Source organism: Manacus vitellinus, unplaced genomic scaffold, assembly GCF_001715985.3.
Source record: "Manacus vitellinus isolate BGI_N305 unplaced genomic scaffold, ASM171598v3 scaffold_3_pilon, whole genome shotgun sequence".
Taxonomy (NCBI): domain Eukaryota; kingdom Metazoa; phylum Chordata; class Aves; order Passeriformes; family Pipridae; genus Manacus; species Manacus vitellinus.
This window is the reverse complement of record NW_021940535.1, coordinates 30,804,417-30,824,929: the sequence shown is the minus strand read 5'-3', so window position 1 is coordinate 30,824,929 and position 20,513 is coordinate 30,804,417. Positions and strand designations below refer to the sequence as shown.

Genomic DNA, 20,513 nt, shown 5'->3' with positions numbered 1-20,513 from the left:
GGGTTTTTGTCCATGGAGAAATAAAACCCACTATGTAGTGATAAAAAAAAGTTTAATAACAACCACTAAAAATACTCCAGTTCGAGAAGTCAGAATGTTTTCTACTTCTTCATGTGTTCAAATCACTCTGCAATAAACTTACTGGAAAATAAACAGATTTTCACTCCCCTCATTACACTAAGAGAAGAAATTCCTGTTCTTTTTAATGTAACTGCATTTTGTGCCCTTATGAGGTTAGATAAGAAATGAGCACACCAGACACAACTCTCCTCGGGCTTTCACATCTCCATTTGAAAGCTTCAGTGTACCTTCTGAAGAGAATACAGCTTGCAATTCAGGATGGAAATTCTCTGTTTTCCATTCCAGAAGAAAGTACTAGATTCTTTTCCTTTCAGTGCTACTGACCACCAAATGTTCTTGTTCCTCTAATTAAGCTTATTACCTACTTCAAATCATAGGTCCTTTCCTGCTTTCAGCTAACAGCCTTTAGGGTCAGCCTGGATCTTTCCTCTGCATCCCATCCGACTTACATATCCCCTCTTATGGTTTCACAGATGAAGAAAGGACTAGTACTTCTATTAGAGTGTTAATATTTCTCAACAATATCACCCAAGGATTGCAATTATGGCAATTAAAGGCAACCATTAAAATACATTAGTAACATATTATGCAATTATCAAAAATCAACCTCTGCAAAAGAAATTGTCTACAATGTCTTGTTACTTGTTTAATTCACAAAAAGACAAGCAGGTGCAAGTTCCAAAATTTTTAGTCAACTATTTATCACATTAAGTCCTACTGAACATTGTACTCTGTCCCAAGTCCTTACTCCTTGCCAGTTGCCAGATGCAGTTTGTTTTCCTGTGCACTTCCTATCATCCATTAATCTTATTTAAAATCAAGATTCCTAAAGTACAGACACAAAATAAAGATTGTTCTCTGTCATAAAAAAAAAATGTACTCAAGAGTTGCAAGAATGGAAGAACTGCCATCCTCACTGCATAATAAAAGGGAGCTAAGGCGCAGAACTATTCAATCATTTACCACAAAATCACATACTAACTCTACAAAAGAACAAGGCTAAGAAGCCAGATTTAGAGTGCCACTGTAGTGCTTCAAACTACCTCTAAAAGTCTTCATATTGTATGGCAACAGACCCCAAGAACATTAGATGAATTCAGTTGAACTGCTGACGAGGGGATTTTACTCTCCTGTAATTAGTCTGAACAGAAGTACATTCCTGCTATTGCTTCAGACAGATTTCCAAGACTTGATACAAGTTGTGAAGACTGTCCTACAATAGAATATTAATGACCTGGCTAAACAGAAACAAACAGGAGTATGGTTTGTTTATAAGCACTGACCAAGTCTGCAGTGAGAAAAAAATTAAAATTGTGGATTTGATATTTTCCACGTTATAGGTAATTCAGTTCTCAGAAGCCTAGCCAAAAAATCAAAGTGGAGCCTACTTGATTGGCATTATAAAAGCAATTAGGTTACAGACCTGTCAAATATGTTAACATTTGGCTCTGTCTGCTCTACTTGTATGTTTTGACTAGTTGTAGAATCATTTAATGATTTACCGACCTTTCAAGTCTTAAGGCATGGTAGCTGTATTAAAACTATGACCCATTATTTCTTGGTCACATTATAAATTACTGTGACATCATAAATATCTTTCTTTTTCTCATAGAAAGCTAGATTTTAATTCCTGATTTGAGTTTGAGCCTTTGTTTTTTGGTTTGTTTTTTTTTTTTTTGAACCTGCACTGGTAAACACTGTAATATTTTACTGCCAGTAAAAGAAGAAGTAATAGGAGAAAGGGATGTGTAATAAAATATAATTGTCAAAACAAATATATGTTTTAAACTGTAATGTCTGTTCATATAAAATTTTGCAGTCATTATTTCTAATATAATAGGAAAAAAGAGTACATTTCAAATACAATGAATATTAAGTATATGTTTTTTAGAAAAAAATGAGCTTTTTAAGCTTTCAGAATTGTTAGGTTCTGGAATCAGAAACATATCAACCTAAACCTATGAATCCCTCCTTGTTTTACAGTTTGAAAAATTTTCTCTCTCACTCTTTTCACGGGAGAAAGGAAGTGAAAAGAAAGAGGAGAGGAGACACAAAATAAGAAAGCATCCCTAATTTGTTATGGAAAAATACTTTTTGGAAAAGAATTAGAATTAGATTAACTAATCCAAAAGGAAAATTCAAAACGGAGTGAAATCATGTTCTGCAAAATTCACCACTGATTTGAGAAAGGCCAATTTAAACAGGTATGACTAGGTGAAAATTTCAGAAAACTGCAAGGAAATATGGGGTGAGCTCACAGAAAAGCAGGAACTTTTACACCAGGAACTTTCCCACCCTTTGATACAACCTCTTGGAAGGGGTATCATGTTACTGTATGTTGCCTTCCCAAACTTCATCATAAGGTTTAAATCTAAAATTAGATGAAAATTTATCAGAGACAATTAAAACAGAGCAGTGTTGAAATACGAGTTTCCAAATGTGAAGTGAAATTTAAGTCCAGATCTAGTTGGGGTTTTCGTACTAAAAATTTACACTTGGTTTAAAGGATTTTCAGTATGCTGAAAATAACTACAATTACAGTGGTTCAGAGAAGAAAACTACACTATAAAAATACCTAATTAATTATAGTATATTCTGTTACATTATATTAATTATATTAAATAGACTTTAAATCTAATTAATTCATTTAACAACATAAATTTTATGCAAGAAGAAAACAGCTTTAAACTTAATCAAGGAAAAAAAGTATGTTTTAGGAGATTCTGAACTTTTGCTTAAACCAGATGTGAATGTCGGGCATACACATGCAGGTAGAACTCTGCTTGAAAGTAATGGAACTACATTCCCTAACTACAGGGAGAATAGACCTCTGAGAATAAATCTTTTAAGCATTCAAGAGACATATGCCATTTGCTTTCAAAGCTAATATTAGCAATCATCAAGACGACCATCATTAGTTAACTATCCAATAAACTAGACCAAAACTTTTCTGTGTAACAGCACTTGTTTGCCTTTTATTTTTTTTCCAGATATACATGCAGGGATTTTTTTCCCCTGGCAAATATAATGCTCAGTTTCATTTTACCCACAGCTCAGCCTCCCTTGCCAGATATAACAGAATGTTATCAGATTTAGGTTTCTGAATAATGAAAGCGAGAATGACACCTTCAGTCTCCTTTAGTCTGAAACTTCCAAATACCTGAATTTTTGCAAGTAAGAGATCTAAGTGTGGGAACTGCAGTCTATACACCTTCTATCTCCATTGCAATGCCACAGAGAAAATGCAGCTCAGATGTGGACTTATCTTTATTACTCTCTGAAACATAAAATAAATATTGTAAGTAGCTTAATAAAACTATTTGCACTGGATCTGTTATTTGGCACAATTTATCTGGAATTTCACATCACATTCCTTTATAAAAATTAATTCTGGACAGGATTTTGCACTGCATCTTAACAGTATTTAATTTTTATCTTCCATAGCAGAGTTGAGGTTTTCCAAGCAGGTCCAATATGTTTTAACTTTATTACAATTACTATAAAGTCTCTAGAAATACATCTAAAATTGTCTTGACAATTTAAACAAAAGCAGATCTGTATGGGATCTGTAATTGTACCACGCTACATGATTTAAGCTGGCTAATAGTGAGCACACACTGAGCAGCTGGGAATGAAAAGACTGTGTGTGCTGGGAAAGAGGAGGGAGAGCAGAAGCAAAGGTTAATAAAGCAAAATGTATTTCTCTTTTCTTGTTCAAAATTTAGCCGCGTATTTACCTATATCATTGTATTAATATATGCAGACAAGGCAACATATATTATATAGTTAATTCTTTTTAGTCATCCTAATCCAATATTTCTGTTTTTCTTAGTATTTTTTCTGGTTTATGATTTTTTCTGTTTTACGATTTTGCATATTTGCATCTCTATCCCAGTTACACAAACGTAAATTTTTCATTAAATGTGGAAATGCTTTATTTATGGTACTAAGTAAAACGACTGTCTTACCTAAAAGTTAGTGTTAAAGGTAATACCTCAAAACCCCAAATATAATATTTATGACACTTTTACAAACAGAGGTTTCAGTTGGTTAATATAAGCAAAAAAAAAAAAATAATGACCAGAGCTACATAAAAAAATTCAGGTTTTTTTTATCAGAAGCCTCTAAGTGAATTAAGTTTATAAGAAGCAAGCAGCTAAACTTGGTATGACTTACAATTATTTTTTACTTAAAATATACAATCAAGTGAAAGACCATGAAAGAAAGCTACAGAAACTTCAAGATTATTGCCACTCTAAAAAAGAGATTTCAAGTCGTACTTATAGCTTATACAAGAGCATCTTTTTATTAAAGAACTCCCAAAGGTAAGTTATAGCATTAGCAGAAATCAAACCTAGCATATTTGTGCACATTTCCATTCAATAAGGTTAAGTCAGATTTGTGATTTAGATGCTCAGCAGATCCTAGTTCTACAGTATCATTACACTGTGCCTTGGAACTGAAGCTTTTTACTAGCCTAATAATGACAAGGGCTATATAGGATTTGCATGTGTCCTAAATGCACAGCACAGACCAGAGTTCATGGTGGGTGTCAGGCATTGCACAAATATGAAAGTTACATATATTTTTTATGCGTAACAAATATTATAGTCACTAGGAAAATTTCTTACAAACAAAGGAGATGGTAATTTTGAGTTAGTAATTTACATAACAACCCTTCCTAAGTATAAAGGTTATACTTTTAATTATATTCTTGGGGGTCCCCAAAAAACTCAACCGAACTATCGCTTTCATCTTCACATAATAAAAAGCTATGAAACAGGCTGTTAACTGAATTAAGTGCCACAAGGTCATGAAATAAAAGAACTATTTTCTTCTTTTCTTCTTTCTTTTTTTTTTTTTCAGGAGAGAAAACAGTTTACAAAACAGAAAAAGACTTGTTCAATGAAACAATCAGCTTTAGTTACAAGTGCAAAAGTCAGCCATGTGTACTAATTCTCAGTAATTATGATGCAAAGCGAACTCCTTGGGGACTTAAAAGTCAACGCCTGGCAATGGTTGGGCAAACAGCAGAGTGGAGCTAGTCAGGTGATACTGACCCCTTCAAAGCCCTTTGTGTTACTGAACAACCCAAACCATCCAAGTATCTGCTTGTCCTCCCTTTCTTAGGTGAATACAGGCTGGTATCTAAAACATTACAATCTAGAATGCATCCCAGCACACAGCTCTTGCATAAGCAATGAATACACTCTAAGGAAACAGAAGCACTGAAGAAGGAAAATCTAAATCTGTGTTTGTAACACAATCCCAGCTGAGAATTAGATGTGGAAAGCGGAAAGGTGGTAGGGCAGGTGTCTTATAAAATTCATCTTAGTTGGTTTCCCCATTTTAGACTCCAACACATTATGCACTCCTGTCTTCTTGCCTCCCACATAAGCGATTACTACATTGTGAAATTGGGTAAAAATCCAAGACTGAAAATTTTCAAAAGCGTTCAACAGTGTCCTTGCTGCTTCCACAGTGAAATCATAGGTTTCATGATGACTTAAACGAGGGCAAAAAGTTAGGCCAATACAATGCTGAAAGCTATAGGAAAAAAGCCTGTCTTGGGCATCTCATATTTTACACATATCTTTACATCATGAGAAAAAAACTCACCCCCCAAAAAATAGGCACTGCTGGTAATGAGAGACTCTGTTGCTAGTCTGAATTGGGTTTAAAATTACAAAAAAATCCCCAAAGACCACCTGCACAAGAAACAAGTTGCAACCTATCTACCTGGCACCAAACTATGCCCTTAAGTGGAGCATTCCAGTTAAAAGAAAACTCAGGGCACTCTGCCACCATACATCTACTGCTACAACTTTATGCAGCATCTCACTGTTAATATTAATTTCTAATATCAAAGAGGACAAGCCAACATTTACAGTACATTTAAAATACATCTCAAACCACCTATCTCTTAAAGCAGATCCTTAGTTTACAGTGAACTACTGGTAAAAAGCTTGCTGCAGCATTCTTATGAATGACAGGTCTCTATAAAGAGTGTTTCTCGTACTGCATTAAAAAATTCACAGCAGTCTGTAAAATAAAAACTCTAGATCAAATGACATTTTAAATGAAAATTTTGCTGAATTCTCTATGGCTGTTACGTTCATGAGACTTTTTATTAGCGTAAGGGGCAAATACTTTTTACTCTGCAAGCACTTTATTGCATTTTTCCTTCATTTACAGCATGCTTTTCATTTAGGGCTTTAAGAGACCCACATTCTTGTCTCCCTCCCCTTCTTTTTTTCTCCCCTGAGTGCTCCTAAAGTTACAGAACAAGGGGATCCTACCTGGCAGTCTACAACAGGTCAGTGATCAAACAGAAGGAGCAGTGAGACAGCAGCCAAATCCTGCCCCATCTCCTGAGAATTACAGAAAGCCAGGGCTTCTCAGCCTGTAACGCAACTGAGCCACTGCACCCTGAGGCTCAGATAATCGTAGTTCACTTTCTGCAAGCACATACAGCACAGATCTCTGCACCTACTGAGGTTAAGACACAAGCATTTGTTTTTAAGTTGCTGCTCACTGTAGTTTTCGACACAGGTAGAAGCTGCTTGAAAATGTGACCTCATCCGTCTTATGACAGCAGCAACAAAGACAGACTGAAAATATACCAACATTGCTCTGCCCCAGTGATCAAAGCCGGTTTAAATAAACAGTGTGCTTTATCTGTAGAATGCACTGTTCTTTGAACAACTATTCATTCTACCTAACTATTTACATTTGCTTGAACAAATCAATACACCAGAAAAAGTAAGCAGTAATATATATGAACAGACAGAACTAGACTAAATCATGGAGAATTATCATTTACTCAGTAATATGCCAGTTGTTCATTAAGATACTACTTTGTAAAAGCAAAACACTCTTAAAAACTTAGTGGGTTTTAAATACAACCTACATTCAGGAATGCATTATGCACTGAGTTAACATTACACAGCCTACGTCTGCTATGAACTCAAAGAAGCATGAGTAGTTTTTGCCATTTCAAAAAGCAAGTATCACTGCAAAAAGTGAAAATTAGTGGGTGCAATAACACATCAGGAAAGAAGTTACGTGGCAGAGTGGGTGCCACAAAGTAGTAACTAATTATTAACTTCTGGAAAGGTTAGCATGAATCCTCTTTAGGCCATAAGCTACAGCCAACACGAATAAAGACACATTCTTTATTAAGGAAACAAACTCTAAGATGTGAGAATTATAGAGCGCAGTTAAAAGGCATGATGCACAGAAACATTTACCCTTTCATCAAGAATGGCTGGCCTATCTAGGAAAGAACTGAGATGCTCTAGTAGAGTCTGCTCTTGAACCGGATCTGTGGTTAAACAGAAGCCTTAGTCCACATAGTTCATCTTCCACACCACATTTTCATGACTCTCATATATGAAGGAAATCAAAGATACTTACACAGCCACCAGCAAGAATTTCTGCAGCCAGTGGGACAGAGCCATCTTTACTCATAAACTTATCTCTCACAAAATCGTTAACCTTAAAAAACAAACATTTATGAAAGTCAATAAATTAAAAGGTCAGAGAAAACATTCATCAGTTGCAAATTCCGTGCAATTAAAAATGCAAATACATCCATGAAGTTACCAAACTGCAAGGTATCAAACAAATCTTAGATTTTGTATTAAACATTCTAAAGCTATGATTTTCTTTCTAACAAAAATTTGAAGCATAATTCAGATATTTATTATTGAAAAAATATAAATCACTAATTAAATTAAAAATCTGAAAAAATAAAATAATCTAATATTTTAGACATGCTCACTACATTTAAATATAATATCAAATTAATATCAGAATGTTCAATACTGAGTTTTAATACAATAGCAATTCAATTAATAGCATTAAGTACCTTTTTTTAAATTCATACTACTAGCTTTGGTGAATACTAGCTTACCAGTGAATAAACAATACATTATGTTGGGTTATAATAAGAAATTCTTCAGTGCCTTAAAATCGCTCAAGAAATAACAAAATTACAGAAGTAAGACATTTAGAAAAAACATCATGCAAACAAGTTCCTTTCTTACCAACAATTGATTACATGCTCATATAACCTCCTGTTGTGCTAGAGTCATACATACAGGAACCATGTGGAGATACAAAAACAAAAGCCCTCCAAGTCCAATAAATAATTATTCATAATTATTAGTCCAATAATAGTTACTAAGAAGTGAAACTAAAGGCCTGCATGACTTACAAACAAGGAGATGAGCTGAACAAGTTGAATAAGCTTGTTATATTTTGGAGTAAGTCCAAAAATAAGTTTTCACTAAGATTCTTAAAATGTACGTATATATCTCTGCACGTGACTTGTATGTCACTGATACTGTTCACAAGTAAGATATTAACAGCTGCTTTGTGCTTTTTGTAATTAAGTTTGTATCAAGTAAAAATGAAGGAATACACTCTACCATGTTGCTGACACATTAAGGATAAAAATCCTTAACAGGCTAATTGTAATTTGATGCCCTTTACAACGTGGAGAAATGTGAAAACCATCCATTTGCAAACTTACAGTTAGTTTTATGGCCTTCTCTGGTGCTACTCCTAATAGCTGCGGTAACAGACCTGTAACATGGAAATAGAGAATTCAAGCCATCGAGTAACTCGGTTTTAAATAAACAAATCAACAAATATATGTAGAGATCAGCACCCAGAAACGGGCAATTTTTACAGCAATTTTGTTATTATATTTAATGAGAGTACTTAAACATTCAATTTTGAGAACAAACTTGGTGCTACCACTTAAAGTGGTGCTACCACTGCCTATATATACTGGTTTCTTTATTTCTTTATATCCATACTAGCTCATTTTATGCTTAAACACTAGTTCAGATTTGACAACTATGTTTCTGTACTGTCCTAAACTAACATTTATTTTCTGCATCTTCACACAAAAATCAAGACTTTCTAATGAATTTTGTGAGATACGCAATGCACCCACTTTAAATGTCATAAGTGCAGTACCTTTTTCTGGCAGAAACAATGGCATTAGATGGCAGAACCCAAGGGGATAGGAATCAAAATAATGCAGAACATTCAAACGTGTATGACTGCATTCTTGAGCTCTTTGCCCTGCTAAATCACCAGTACTTAAAACAAAGGAAGTTATGCTGCTTTCTTCCCAGGCATGGAATTTCCTATTTTATTTTGTTAAAAAGTGGTGCGCTACAGAATTGGAAATGTGAATTTCTGACTGTCAGCTTCACTTGCTTGAAGTGAACAGTCAATATTTTGTAAACATTTGAATGACACAGACTAAAAATAGGCAAAGCTTACTAACAAAGCCTAGGGCTAGGATGGTGTTGCAAGCATTCATCAGCATAATGAAATTAGGACACCATCCAGAAATGTGAGAAAATCACAGCAGCTAGAGCTCCTAGTACAGACCCGATTGTTTTAGTAGCTCAGGCAGCACCTTAGCCTACTGTCTATAAAGCCTGACATTTTCACCTATCCATGGTTTTATTTTTGGGAAAAAATACAATTAAGGTTCCACCTCTAAAAGTTAACTTGCTGAAAAGCATTTTCCTGTAGAGTCAAACGTCAGAATAACACAGAGAAAAATACACTTGCACTAGTTTAGTATATTCTTCCATCCTGCTACCATCCATCAGCTTTACTAGTTCCTACTGATGCTCTTAATAAGGAAATGACATTGAAGAAAAGCACCATCTGACTTGTGGTATCAGAAGGCCCAAACATATTTATGTACTAATGTCCTTATACAGTACATATATATGCAACATTTACCCAAGACAACTATGACTGAATATTAAAATAAAAGGATAAAGTAACATTAAGTTCATATACAGTTGATCAAAACAAAAAGAAATTCTGCAGAGTAGGTTAAATTTCAAAATTTGAATTTCTAAACAGTTTTACTTGCACAGGTGACTTGAATCCAGACCTCAATGAAAAAACATTAAGACACAAAATTGTGTAATTAAATATTACATTATATGCAGCACTATGAAGAAAACACAAGAATACACAACATAAAGGATTGTTTTATTACAAAATTATCTTTGTAATTGTTATAATATTTACATCTTGCTATAAGACATGTGTGTCTCTATATAGACATTATGGCTAATGAATTTATATCTTCAGAGACTAAAAAAATGTTCTATATACTTTAAAAGGACACTACCTAATCCTAAACCTAATCCAGTAGAATTAGAGCAGGTCTGTAAGCAAAAGAGCACAGAGATAATTAATTTTAAAATCACATATACATATATTACACCTGAGTTATATATAACGTGACTTTGAAGCCATATTTTATCAAATAAATCACAGAAAAAGACATTCTAAAATATCAAGATATGAAATTATAAAAATAGTACAGTTAGTGATCTGTATAAAGCTCTAGTTCTAGAAGCAACATAAGCAGGACAAATCACTGAACTGATCTGAAGATGGCCTTTTAACCATTTTTCATTTTTCAGGTCCCAAGACTTTGCATTTGTAAAAACCCTTGTAAAGTTGCAGGAAAAATGAGTTTATCTTGGCACAAGTTATTTTTTCCCACCTGGTTCATTCCTTTTGCATTCAAATCTGAATTGGATGGTTACAACTCAAAACCTTCCACAAAACTTGAAGGTAGAAGAGAAAGATTAAATAGAGTAGGTAGCTGTTAAAAAAAAAAAATCCAACAGCAGAAAAACCCAACTGACAACCAAAAACTCAGACCATTTTTCTCTTTTTCTCTCTCTACTTCACACATGATTTTATAATATAAAAATGTTTTGTAAGTTTAATTTCAGATAATGCTGTGTATGTCTACTGCAGGGTAGATTACAGTATTTAAAGAAGGTAGCATAGATTTTAAAACTGCATTTTATAGCCTTGCCAGACATCAGCAAGGCCTACTGTGTCCAGCATCTTAGGAAGGTAGAGGGACCCTTTGTTTGATCTCATACCTATGCAATAAAGCCATCTTTAAGTGGTACCTGTGCATTCTATATGCTATGACCATCAAAATTAAATTTTCTTTTCTTTATTGTTTTGATGGGAGCCCTGAAACACTGTTGAAAGATTTCTAAACATGATAAAGATGCTAAGTTTTGAAAGAAAGCAAGCACATCAAGAGACCCATATGAAAATGTCACGTTTCCATTGGGGTTATCCTGACATGCTGGGAATTTTTCAGTGATACTAAGCATCAGCAGATCAGCAATATGACGCATACACAGATGGAGAACAGGCTTAGAAATGTCTGACAGTGTCTTAAAAATACGTGCCTTTTATAACATCAGAGAATAACATTTTGCACATAGGCAGCCTGCTAGTATAATACAGAGCAAACATGTTATTCAATGCATTTTTTTATACCCAAGGTTTTTTAGTAGCAATTATGATGTACCTCTTCATATTTGACACTGTTGTAGTAGGACGCTATGGGAAGGTGAAGGTATATGCAAGGGAGAGCACCAAGAGCTGCATTCAGTTTGTGACACTGTACAAGTTATTTTCTGAAAGCAGTCTAAATACATTGTGAATATACAATAGCTCATCCAGCCCAGTTGTGATAGCACTGAGTTAAAAAAAAATCTTATTTGGACAAAGTATTTTTTCAGATGTCTAACAGGGAAACTTCAGTTTCACACTGTGTAACAGATGCAATTTTCCCTTCATATTAGAAAAACCCACTGACTGAAGGAGTTGTTGCTCCACCTAGGTAAAATATTTGAAACCATTTGGGCATCTTATAGGAAGGCAGTAATGGAATACTGCCAAATTTTTCCATTGCAGGATTCACACTAGAAATTGAAATCACCAGTTGCCGTTCAAGTAAAGTTCCCTCAGACTGGAAAGGGGGTATTCCTTAAAAACTTTGTGCTTTGACAGAACTTGGGGTACAAGATGGTTTGTATTTCCATTCTACAGAGATGGTACTTCATTGCCTAATTTGGGAGGAAAGCTTCAGCCACAGTCTTGATGTAGCATTAGCATGGGAGTCCATCAGTAATAATGAAGCTGGATGATGAACAAATGATTAAACTCTAAGATTAGATGGCATTTGGAGTCGCTGCAGTGCCAGAAGTACCATCAAAAGAAATAAAACTAACAAGCTCCTAAACAGTTAACGATCACAGATGAGAGTGTCTTCAACAGCATTTCCTGTCTTTTCCACCCTTTAGGCAAAGTAGCATTAACGGCATGGCTACCAAATGTTTTCCTAAGCTACATTTTATCTCTGGTACCTAAATTTCCCATAAATTTTCTATCAAGAACAGGTGAAATAATCTCTACTAGATTCACTGCTTAAGACTGTGAAGCAGTCTGTGACTCATCAGGTGGACTTTTGATTTAAATAATATTAAGAAACGTAGGTGACCTCATCAGTTGGAAGAGACCTTGACAAATCACAGCTTTCAAAGTTTTCTTATATTTGCATATATGTATGTATATACCTGTAAGTTTCTAAATATGCATTTCAGGTATAAATGTAGACACAGTAGTAAATTACAGGCATGTGAGATAAGTATTCTTTTTAGCCATGCTGAGAAATAGACAGATAAAAAATTTTTCTCAAATATACAGTCTTAAAAAAAATTATCTAAAAACACAGTTTTCAAATAATACATATTATGAAAACTGCAGAGATTTATATAATGTTTGGGTTTGTGGGGTTTTTTTAATCAAAGTATCTTCTCAGTGGAAACATTGATTACCCTTAGTACCAAACTGACAACAAACAAAATTTAGTACTCTCTTTATATCCACAAGATGGTGTAATTTATCCTTACCTGAGATGGTGGTTTAGAACATGGTTTCCAAGTTTGGAAAAAAAATAATGATACAAAAAAGAAAAGTCAATTCACTTCACTAGGGGAAAATCTGTGCCTGGTGTTAAAAATATCATCTGAAATGCCTGAGTTCAGAGTGGGGCTTATAATTACTGCTTGCTTGAAGTGCGTCATGACAAAGGGACCACTCCTCCAAATGTTTCTACTACTGTTTTTTAAAAGGTTTTGCATCACTATTCAGCTAAGCAGGAGAACTCTACCAATGACTACTCCCTCCTTCACTGAGGACAAAACCACCCACATTGACTAAAGTCTGAACACATCACAGTGCAAGAAAGAATTGCAGCTACTGATGAGTAGCAAAAAGTAATGTACTCTGTAGTTTGTCTTATCTGGTGTAGTTTTCAAGACCAGAATGAGATGATTCTTGCTGTATGTATACTGCATTACATTGGGTAATTATCCTAATCTATAAAATGCTCCTTTCAAATTTTTTTGTCTTCTTAAGCTGAACTGGAAACTTCCTTCTGCACTCAGTTGCTCAACTTTCTCCAGCATGATCTCCTTAGAAAGTAAGTAACAGTGCAAATTTAAAGAACTCCATGGAGGAAGCTCCAGATTTTTAAGGAGTTTTCTTTATTTCTCTTTTAAAAGAGAAGCTAAGTCAGGAGGATGCCCTTTAAATAGAGAATCTGTAGAAATATAGGTCTCAATTTGCTTCTGAAATGATGGTGTTCTACTAAATAATCCAGAAATTAGATTATTGGCCTGAGTTTAGAATTTCAGATCCACTAAACTGCCTGAGATTCCACTTTTCAGTATTACTTGAAAGACTGAAAAGTAGTAAAGGGGATGGGGAATGGAAGGACAAGCTATACTGGTGAAGGTTCCTAAAGCTCCCTAAATTTGGCAATGAAAAAAAGCACTCCAAAGACAAGGCAAGCAAATGGAGGTAAGAACACACATTTCTGAGTTTTTGGTTTTTTTCCAGGTGAAAAAACCACTGTGCTTCAGAGTTTCAATAAGACAGAAGCAGGTAATAGTGGAATTCTGCATATTTATTCTTTCGAGATCCTGGAAGAAGCAGATATACATTTGCAGGGAGTACATTTGGCTCTTTAGTGAAAAACTGGGACTTTCAAAGATTCTGATTGTTATAAAGCCTCACAATTTAGAGACCATGTCAGTAATCTTTATTAAATTATTATGTCTACTCCAAAAATTGCCTCAAACTCAGTCAATAATAACAGACCTTTCCCATCTCCAATTGTGCTGAAATAATTAGAGAGTCTGTATTTTGCACAGAACCACTTAGCCAACCTCCAGTAACTCAGGTCATATGTGATAGAGTGCACATACATCACACCACCTAGTTTTAATGTTGTTTCCCACATTGTCTTATAAACTGTTAATTTTTTTTAAATTGCGCATAGTTTTGCCCGATCATTACACTATTTTATCAAAATCCTCTGTTCTTCATTCCTGACTCAACTGCTTTTAGCAATTCATTTCTTTCATTACAATATTCTTATTTTCAAAAGTGACAAAAAGTTTCTAAGCAAAAATGAATTTTCTGACTAAAAATGAAATAAAGATTTCAAGTTTGAAATTATCCTCAATGGATATGGCAGAGAAGAATAAAAGATCTCAATAACTGGGACACCAGAAATATAATTTACTTTAATTCTGTGACAGAGAAGAACTGCAGTCTCATGCAGTAGTTCCTGATTCTTTATGATTCCTTCTGAGTTACCTGAACTGACAGAGTTGATACCACAACTGGGACAAGGACAAAATAAATTAAAAAAGCCCCCATCTAACTACAGGCACTTAGATCTAAGATATCCAAAGTGAGGATGATTTACATCCTGAACAGAATCCTCAGTGGGGCCTTCTGCATTGACTACAAAGGCAGTTCGAAACAGATAACTTCCTAACTTGGGTGTATTGGTTATGTGTATATATATATAGCTAAGTGGGTTGAAACCCAGCAATTTGCTCTGGCTGACCTCACAGTGACAAGCTAAGAAGAGGTACATATAAAACTTGATAAAGATGACTATTTCCAATGATTAGTCATGCAAATGCAACTGGTTCAGACAGAACTTTTTTGCCTAAAACATATCACAAAGAGAGATCTGGTTAATAACAAGGCACCATATTTTCTTTGTTTTTAAATAGAAAGAAGACAGATAAGAAAGAACTGTGAAACAAAACAAAAAAACCCCAAAACCAAACAACAAATACTCACAGATGATCTAACTTCTTACCAAACAGGACAAAACACTACTGGTACTAAGGACTGCTAAGGAAATGAAAACTTGACTAATAGTGTATTTTTGCTGTAGGAAATTGCTATTGTTGCCCTATTGCAGATGAGGAGGGACAGGACAGAGAGGTCCTACAGAAATGTTCTCATTACAATGAAGTTTTAATTATCAATAAGTTTGCCAACCTTTCTCCTCTAACAGAGAAGAAGCAAAAGCACAAACTAGGCAGAACTGCAGTCTTAACAAAAAATGCTTAAAAATCCAAAGTGGCATGAAACTCTTATTAATATCTTATCATTACCTTTTAAACTTACCTCTATAAAGCCCAAAGAAACCTTCATAACGCAGCACTTTCTTGAAGCAATCAAAGCTGTTTTTGTACATAAGTTCGCCCACAAAAGAACCTGTAGAACGCTGGTTTTGCATTCGAGTTTTTACCAAATCAATTGGGTAGACTGCAGTGGCTCCAACAGCTGCAAATAAAAATCAAGGTATAAGAAAACACGATTTTGCATTTGCAGTGTTTGACTGCAACTGTCATCTTTCACATTTACATCTAACATATCAGTTGTATCTTTTTTCTCCATGATACATTCTGGATACATTGAACTACCTCCCACAGTTTTAACCAGAAGCACTTCCTGGCCCTACCTCACTGTTAATCGCGTTCTCCTGAAACTTGTTTGGTGACAAATCAGATAGCAACACCACCTGGAAACTCCAATGGCTCATAAATTCCAAAACTCTTGCAGACCAAATGATCTTATATGATCTTCAATCTTACAGTCATCCTGTCCCTTAGACAGAGCTCCAAGGGCAAGTCTGAGAAGCCTTCTACTCTTAAATGAGAGGCAGAAGGGGAAGAAGGGCAAAAGCAAAGAAGAAAAAACCCGAACAGTGAAGATGAATCTTCCTTTGCTCAGCCATGACTAACCTCCAGCAACTGAACCAAGGGCAAACCTGTACGCTGATTCTGCAATCTGGATGAGAATAGGTCGAGACGCATCACCTGAAGCTTTCTGTCAGGGCAGAATTTAAAGCAAAAGGAAAGAAGAAAAATAATCAGAACATCATATTTCACAAGAGAACACCTCATGAGCAGATAGATCTAAGAACAGAGATACCTGGAAAAAATCTCACCATACACTGGAGATTTTGTTTGCAATTATTTCTTTTTCACTGATTTGTAAGTGCCATATAACACAGCCTCTTCAGACTGGAATAGCAAAGAAAACAGACTGATACTACAACAAAATTATACAACTCTAAAATCAATGGTCTAAAGGGCATACATATTGCATCTTAAGTCATTAATTTTCTGCAGCTAAAAGCAACTCCAGTTTGGAATTTCTTTCTACTGTCGCCAAAACCGGGTATATCTATTACTTCTCAGGCTATCAAAACAAGTATGCAAGCACTGTTCATACACATTAGCTAAAGGAAAATAAAGTTTCATAAAACACCCGCACAGTTTCATTTTGTTCACAGTCTATGAGTGCTAGATTCAACCCAATGAAAAATAAATTTCAGAAGTGCTCCAGATTTAAAATTACTATCTGATGAAAGAAAATAATAAAGAAAAAGAAGTTCTGCAGGGGCTTTAAACCTTCCATACTTACTATCACTTTTTGTAATACAATATATTTTCCTGAAAAGGTTTTAGTTAATATTCCAGTGTAGGTGGAATTGGCCAGAAAAGAAATTGAAGGTATCAATGTAGCTGAAAATCTTTTCAGTCTCAGCATCAAACAGCTGACATTAAGAATGAATTGAATGGGAAAAATGAAAAGGTAGGACATATATGCAGAAGAAATTGTAAGATTTAAGCAGGTTCATATGTCCTAGCCTCTTAGAACGACGTAAATCATACTAGCAAAGACAGTGGTCCCAAAGCAAAAACTGAGGAAGCTGTTACTTTCATCACCACATTTTTGGCTACATTTTACCGCCACCTATTGTAACTTATATTCCTTGACATTCAGCCCAATGCAAATGCTTTTAACTCCTTTAGGAGTCTTCTAGGAATAGATGGTGAGCTTTTGGGAGCTAGCTCATCTGAATTCATCCCAGCATCATCAACATTTAGTCACTGCACAAACAAACCACCACCCCAGATACTGTCTTGGAGTGGTGGTGGGGGTGTTCACATGTAGGGGAGGGAGGAGAAGAAAAAAGAGAAGCAAAAGAGATGCATGTGTACACACACACACACAGAGGCCTGGCTTATGGCCTGGTAGTCCTAAAAATGTAGCCTACATCAACTCATTGTGGTCAAACTGGCGCCTCTGCACAGACCCAGAGCAGGAAAAAAGAAAACCAACAAAAAAACCCTTGGTCTCACAAGACACAAAGTTAAGACTGCCTTAAAATAGAGACAGAGAGAAACAGAAGAGTTAGTTTTAAATCTATGTGTATAGAAACTTGTCAAGGAAAATCTAAAATATAATAAAATAATATGAAAACTAAAAGATCAATAGGTTTTGACATTTAAAGAACACTCCTATTTCTTTTTGCCTCAAACACAAAAAAAAGTTCATTTGTGGTTATATCACTGAAAGTAAATACCCTATAGGTTTTGGAAATGAAGACAATAATAATGTTTTTACTGAAACTGTGATGTTAGTCTATACATAATCTCTCCTATTTTGATATTCAGCAGAGCATAAAGCAAAGCAGAGAACATTCTGAAGCCAGGAACACGGATGTATGTTCAGAACAAGGGCTGCCATTTAATAGGCTAGATACTGAATTTTACCATCCATATATGAAGCAGGATGTCTCTTTTCCTCATTAAAAAGAACAGAGAGCAACAGAATCACGAAACATAAACACCTTAATTAAGTATACACCTAATATTTACTGAATGGTGGGATGACACTCCTACACATTTTATCTTTCCAAAGTAAATTACATTTGACCTGTCAAAATACAGCCCAAGAGAAAGGGGCACAAAGAAGAGATGGAAAGAATATGACACAGGCTAAAACCAAATTCTAATAAGATGGTATTCTTCACAGATATTACAAAACACAAGAAAAAAGCAACTTAGATGACAACACAGAAGAAAGTTGGTTATCTATTTACCTGACACTGGAAACAAATAATAGAATAGCATTATACTAGATTCTGTTCTTACCTGCCTCTGAGCCTCTGCCAGATTGTAGGGCAATGTCCCTTCCTCCAGAGGAGCAATTCTTTCAATATCAGCTAACGTCATGCGCCTGAAGAAATTAGTTCAGCTTAGTGTTTGCTTAGAGATGGGTTTTCAGATCTCAAGAAGCTACTCGCACGTGGCCACTACACTACACTCTCCTGTTCCCCAACATTACCTTCTACTCCTTCCAAGAACTAGAGAGGAGGAAAGGAAAGAGAGGAAGATAGATAATTCTTCACTTACCCCCGTGGCTCATAAAGATCTGCTAACTGAAACAAGATGTCAACTTCCATGGGTGTAACCTGACCAAATTTCTGAGCTGCCAGAACAAACTCTTCTGCAACAGAATAAAAATACAGAAAAGAAAATGCAATCAAACCAGAAGAAATAATCCAGAGCACCCGAAGGTTGCTCTGTATTTTAGTATAAAGTACAAGAGGCTGGTTGGAGGGGGGTAAAAGGGGAATAAAATTGACTCAACACTAAAGTGGTTTTGCCACTACATAAACGTGTGATTTAAATAGTCTGTCCTTCATGCAAGTAACTACAACTCTCTGGCCTTAAAGCTTAGTGCTACCAGCAGAATTTAGGATATTTGACATACGGTATCAATCAGTTGCAGGTCAGAAGGAAAAAATAAAATAAAAAGCAAACAAAAAACCCCCCAAAACAGGAGTCAAGGGATGTGGTACTTTTCATGCATAGTCCCAGTAGGCCACATTAATGAAACTCTGGCATTGCACAGGGAATTCTCTATAAAAGTGGTTAGATATAGCAGATAACATCTTGTTCCAAGCTTGTAGATCAGCTTACTGTGCCGCCAATACAAGTTTATGGAATTCTTCAACTACCCTTGAAGGTCACTTTAATAGGCTGCCAATTTGGCAGGAGTCCTAGGAAGTTTTTGAAACTTTTAAATATCTTTACATACTTTCCTCACCCTGCCCCCCCCACCAGTTTACTAGGACCTTTTTCTGATTGAAACAAAATGAAAAACCTGGAGGGTGGACTCCAACAGGAGTTTACAAAACTGAGTGGCAAACCAAGGAATGCTAATGAGGCAGGATTTTTTCTCCCTCCCATTGATTTAAAAGCATACAGATGAGGTCTTTCCCTCCATCCGCCCCAACCAAATGCCCAAGAAAACTTCCAGACTGCAAACATTTCTACCAACCCTTAGTGACTTCCACGTCTTTTCTATTTCCAGCCAGAGTACTGTAGATCTTTCTAATGAGCTCCATGTTGTTAAGGAGAGAATTAAATCCATTAAAATAGGAAAAGCTGACCTGATGGGAAGTGGTACCTCCAGCAGCCTGGAGTAGAGACAGTAAAAGAAGAAAAGAGAAAGGAGACTGTTACAAGCCTAGGAAAAATATCAAAATAAAGATTTTTAAACATTATTTTAAAAGAACAACAGTAGCACGGGTTTGTTTTTTAAAAAATGTGCAAAATAAAGAAAACTATGAAAGATTATTATGTTACTGAAACTAATCATGACCAGAATATAAAACTCCCCCATCCTAAAAATCTAAACAAATACATATGCAGGATTATAACAACATAACTAGAAGTAATTTACAAAGTTCAAGTTTCAGTACTGCTTCAGTTGGAAATGTTTCATAAGTTGGCTTATTTCTAGTAATGAGGAAATCTACTTCTACATGTAAAGCATATTACTAGACAGAAAATTTCAACAAAATCAAAACATATTCTGAAAAAGGTCAACTGAAACATTTAAATTCACAGGCATTTCAAGTCATGGAAAACCAGCAATAAGCTCTCAGGCTTATATCAGGCAGTCAAACATAATAGGAACAATAAGGTTCAGTTATTCATTCTCAGGTAAGAACTGAACCTAAACCTTTGTTTTAAAGTGGTGTTGGGTCTGCACATAGAAAAATTACTGGATCAATTCTCTATTTAAATTACAAAATCAGCGATCAAGCAAATTTCAGAAAAAAATGCATAAGCTTGCCAAAATTTAATTGACCTTGAGGGAAAAATCAAAATCTTATCTGATGTTTTATGAGAGAGCATATAACCTGAGAAAGCTGGTAACAAGACTGTGAGGGAACCATGGAAGTATCAGATCTCACTGTCAGTCTCTAAGTCTTCTGGTTATGTTTTTTGCTGTTTGCATCTTCCAAAGTTCTGATCAGACTTTGCAATTCTCATCACTCATTTCCCTGGAATTCTTCCTTGCAAGTCAAAGAATAACAGATTTCTTTAAAC

The 20,513-nt window shown here is 35.2% G+C and overlaps 1 protein-coding gene across 3 annotated transcripts in view; it reads right to left on the bottom strand.

Annotated features, from left to right (window-relative positions):
• The window catches only part of SLC25A13 (solute carrier family 25 member 13), a 101,713-nt gene that overhangs the window by 21,013 nt on the left and 60,187 nt on the right, over positions 1-20,513 (bottom strand). For all 3 annotated transcript variants that reach the window (XM_018075499.2, XM_018075498.2, XM_018075497.2), the window contains 7 exons: positions 19,456-19,594; positions 18,525-18,618; positions 18,264-18,348; positions 16,062-16,146; positions 15,442-15,600; positions 8,618-8,670; positions 7,498-7,578 (listed from right to left, as the gene is read on the bottom strand). In XM_018075499.2, the coding sequence (XP_017930988.1) occupies positions 7,498-7,578; positions 8,618-8,670; positions 15,442-15,600; positions 16,062-16,146; positions 18,264-18,348; positions 18,525-18,618; positions 19,456-19,594 (696 nt within the window). The remainder of the gene's footprint in view (positions 1-7,497; positions 7,579-8,617; positions 8,671-15,441; positions 15,601-16,061; positions 16,147-18,263; positions 18,349-18,524; positions 18,619-19,455; positions 19,595-20,513) is intronic.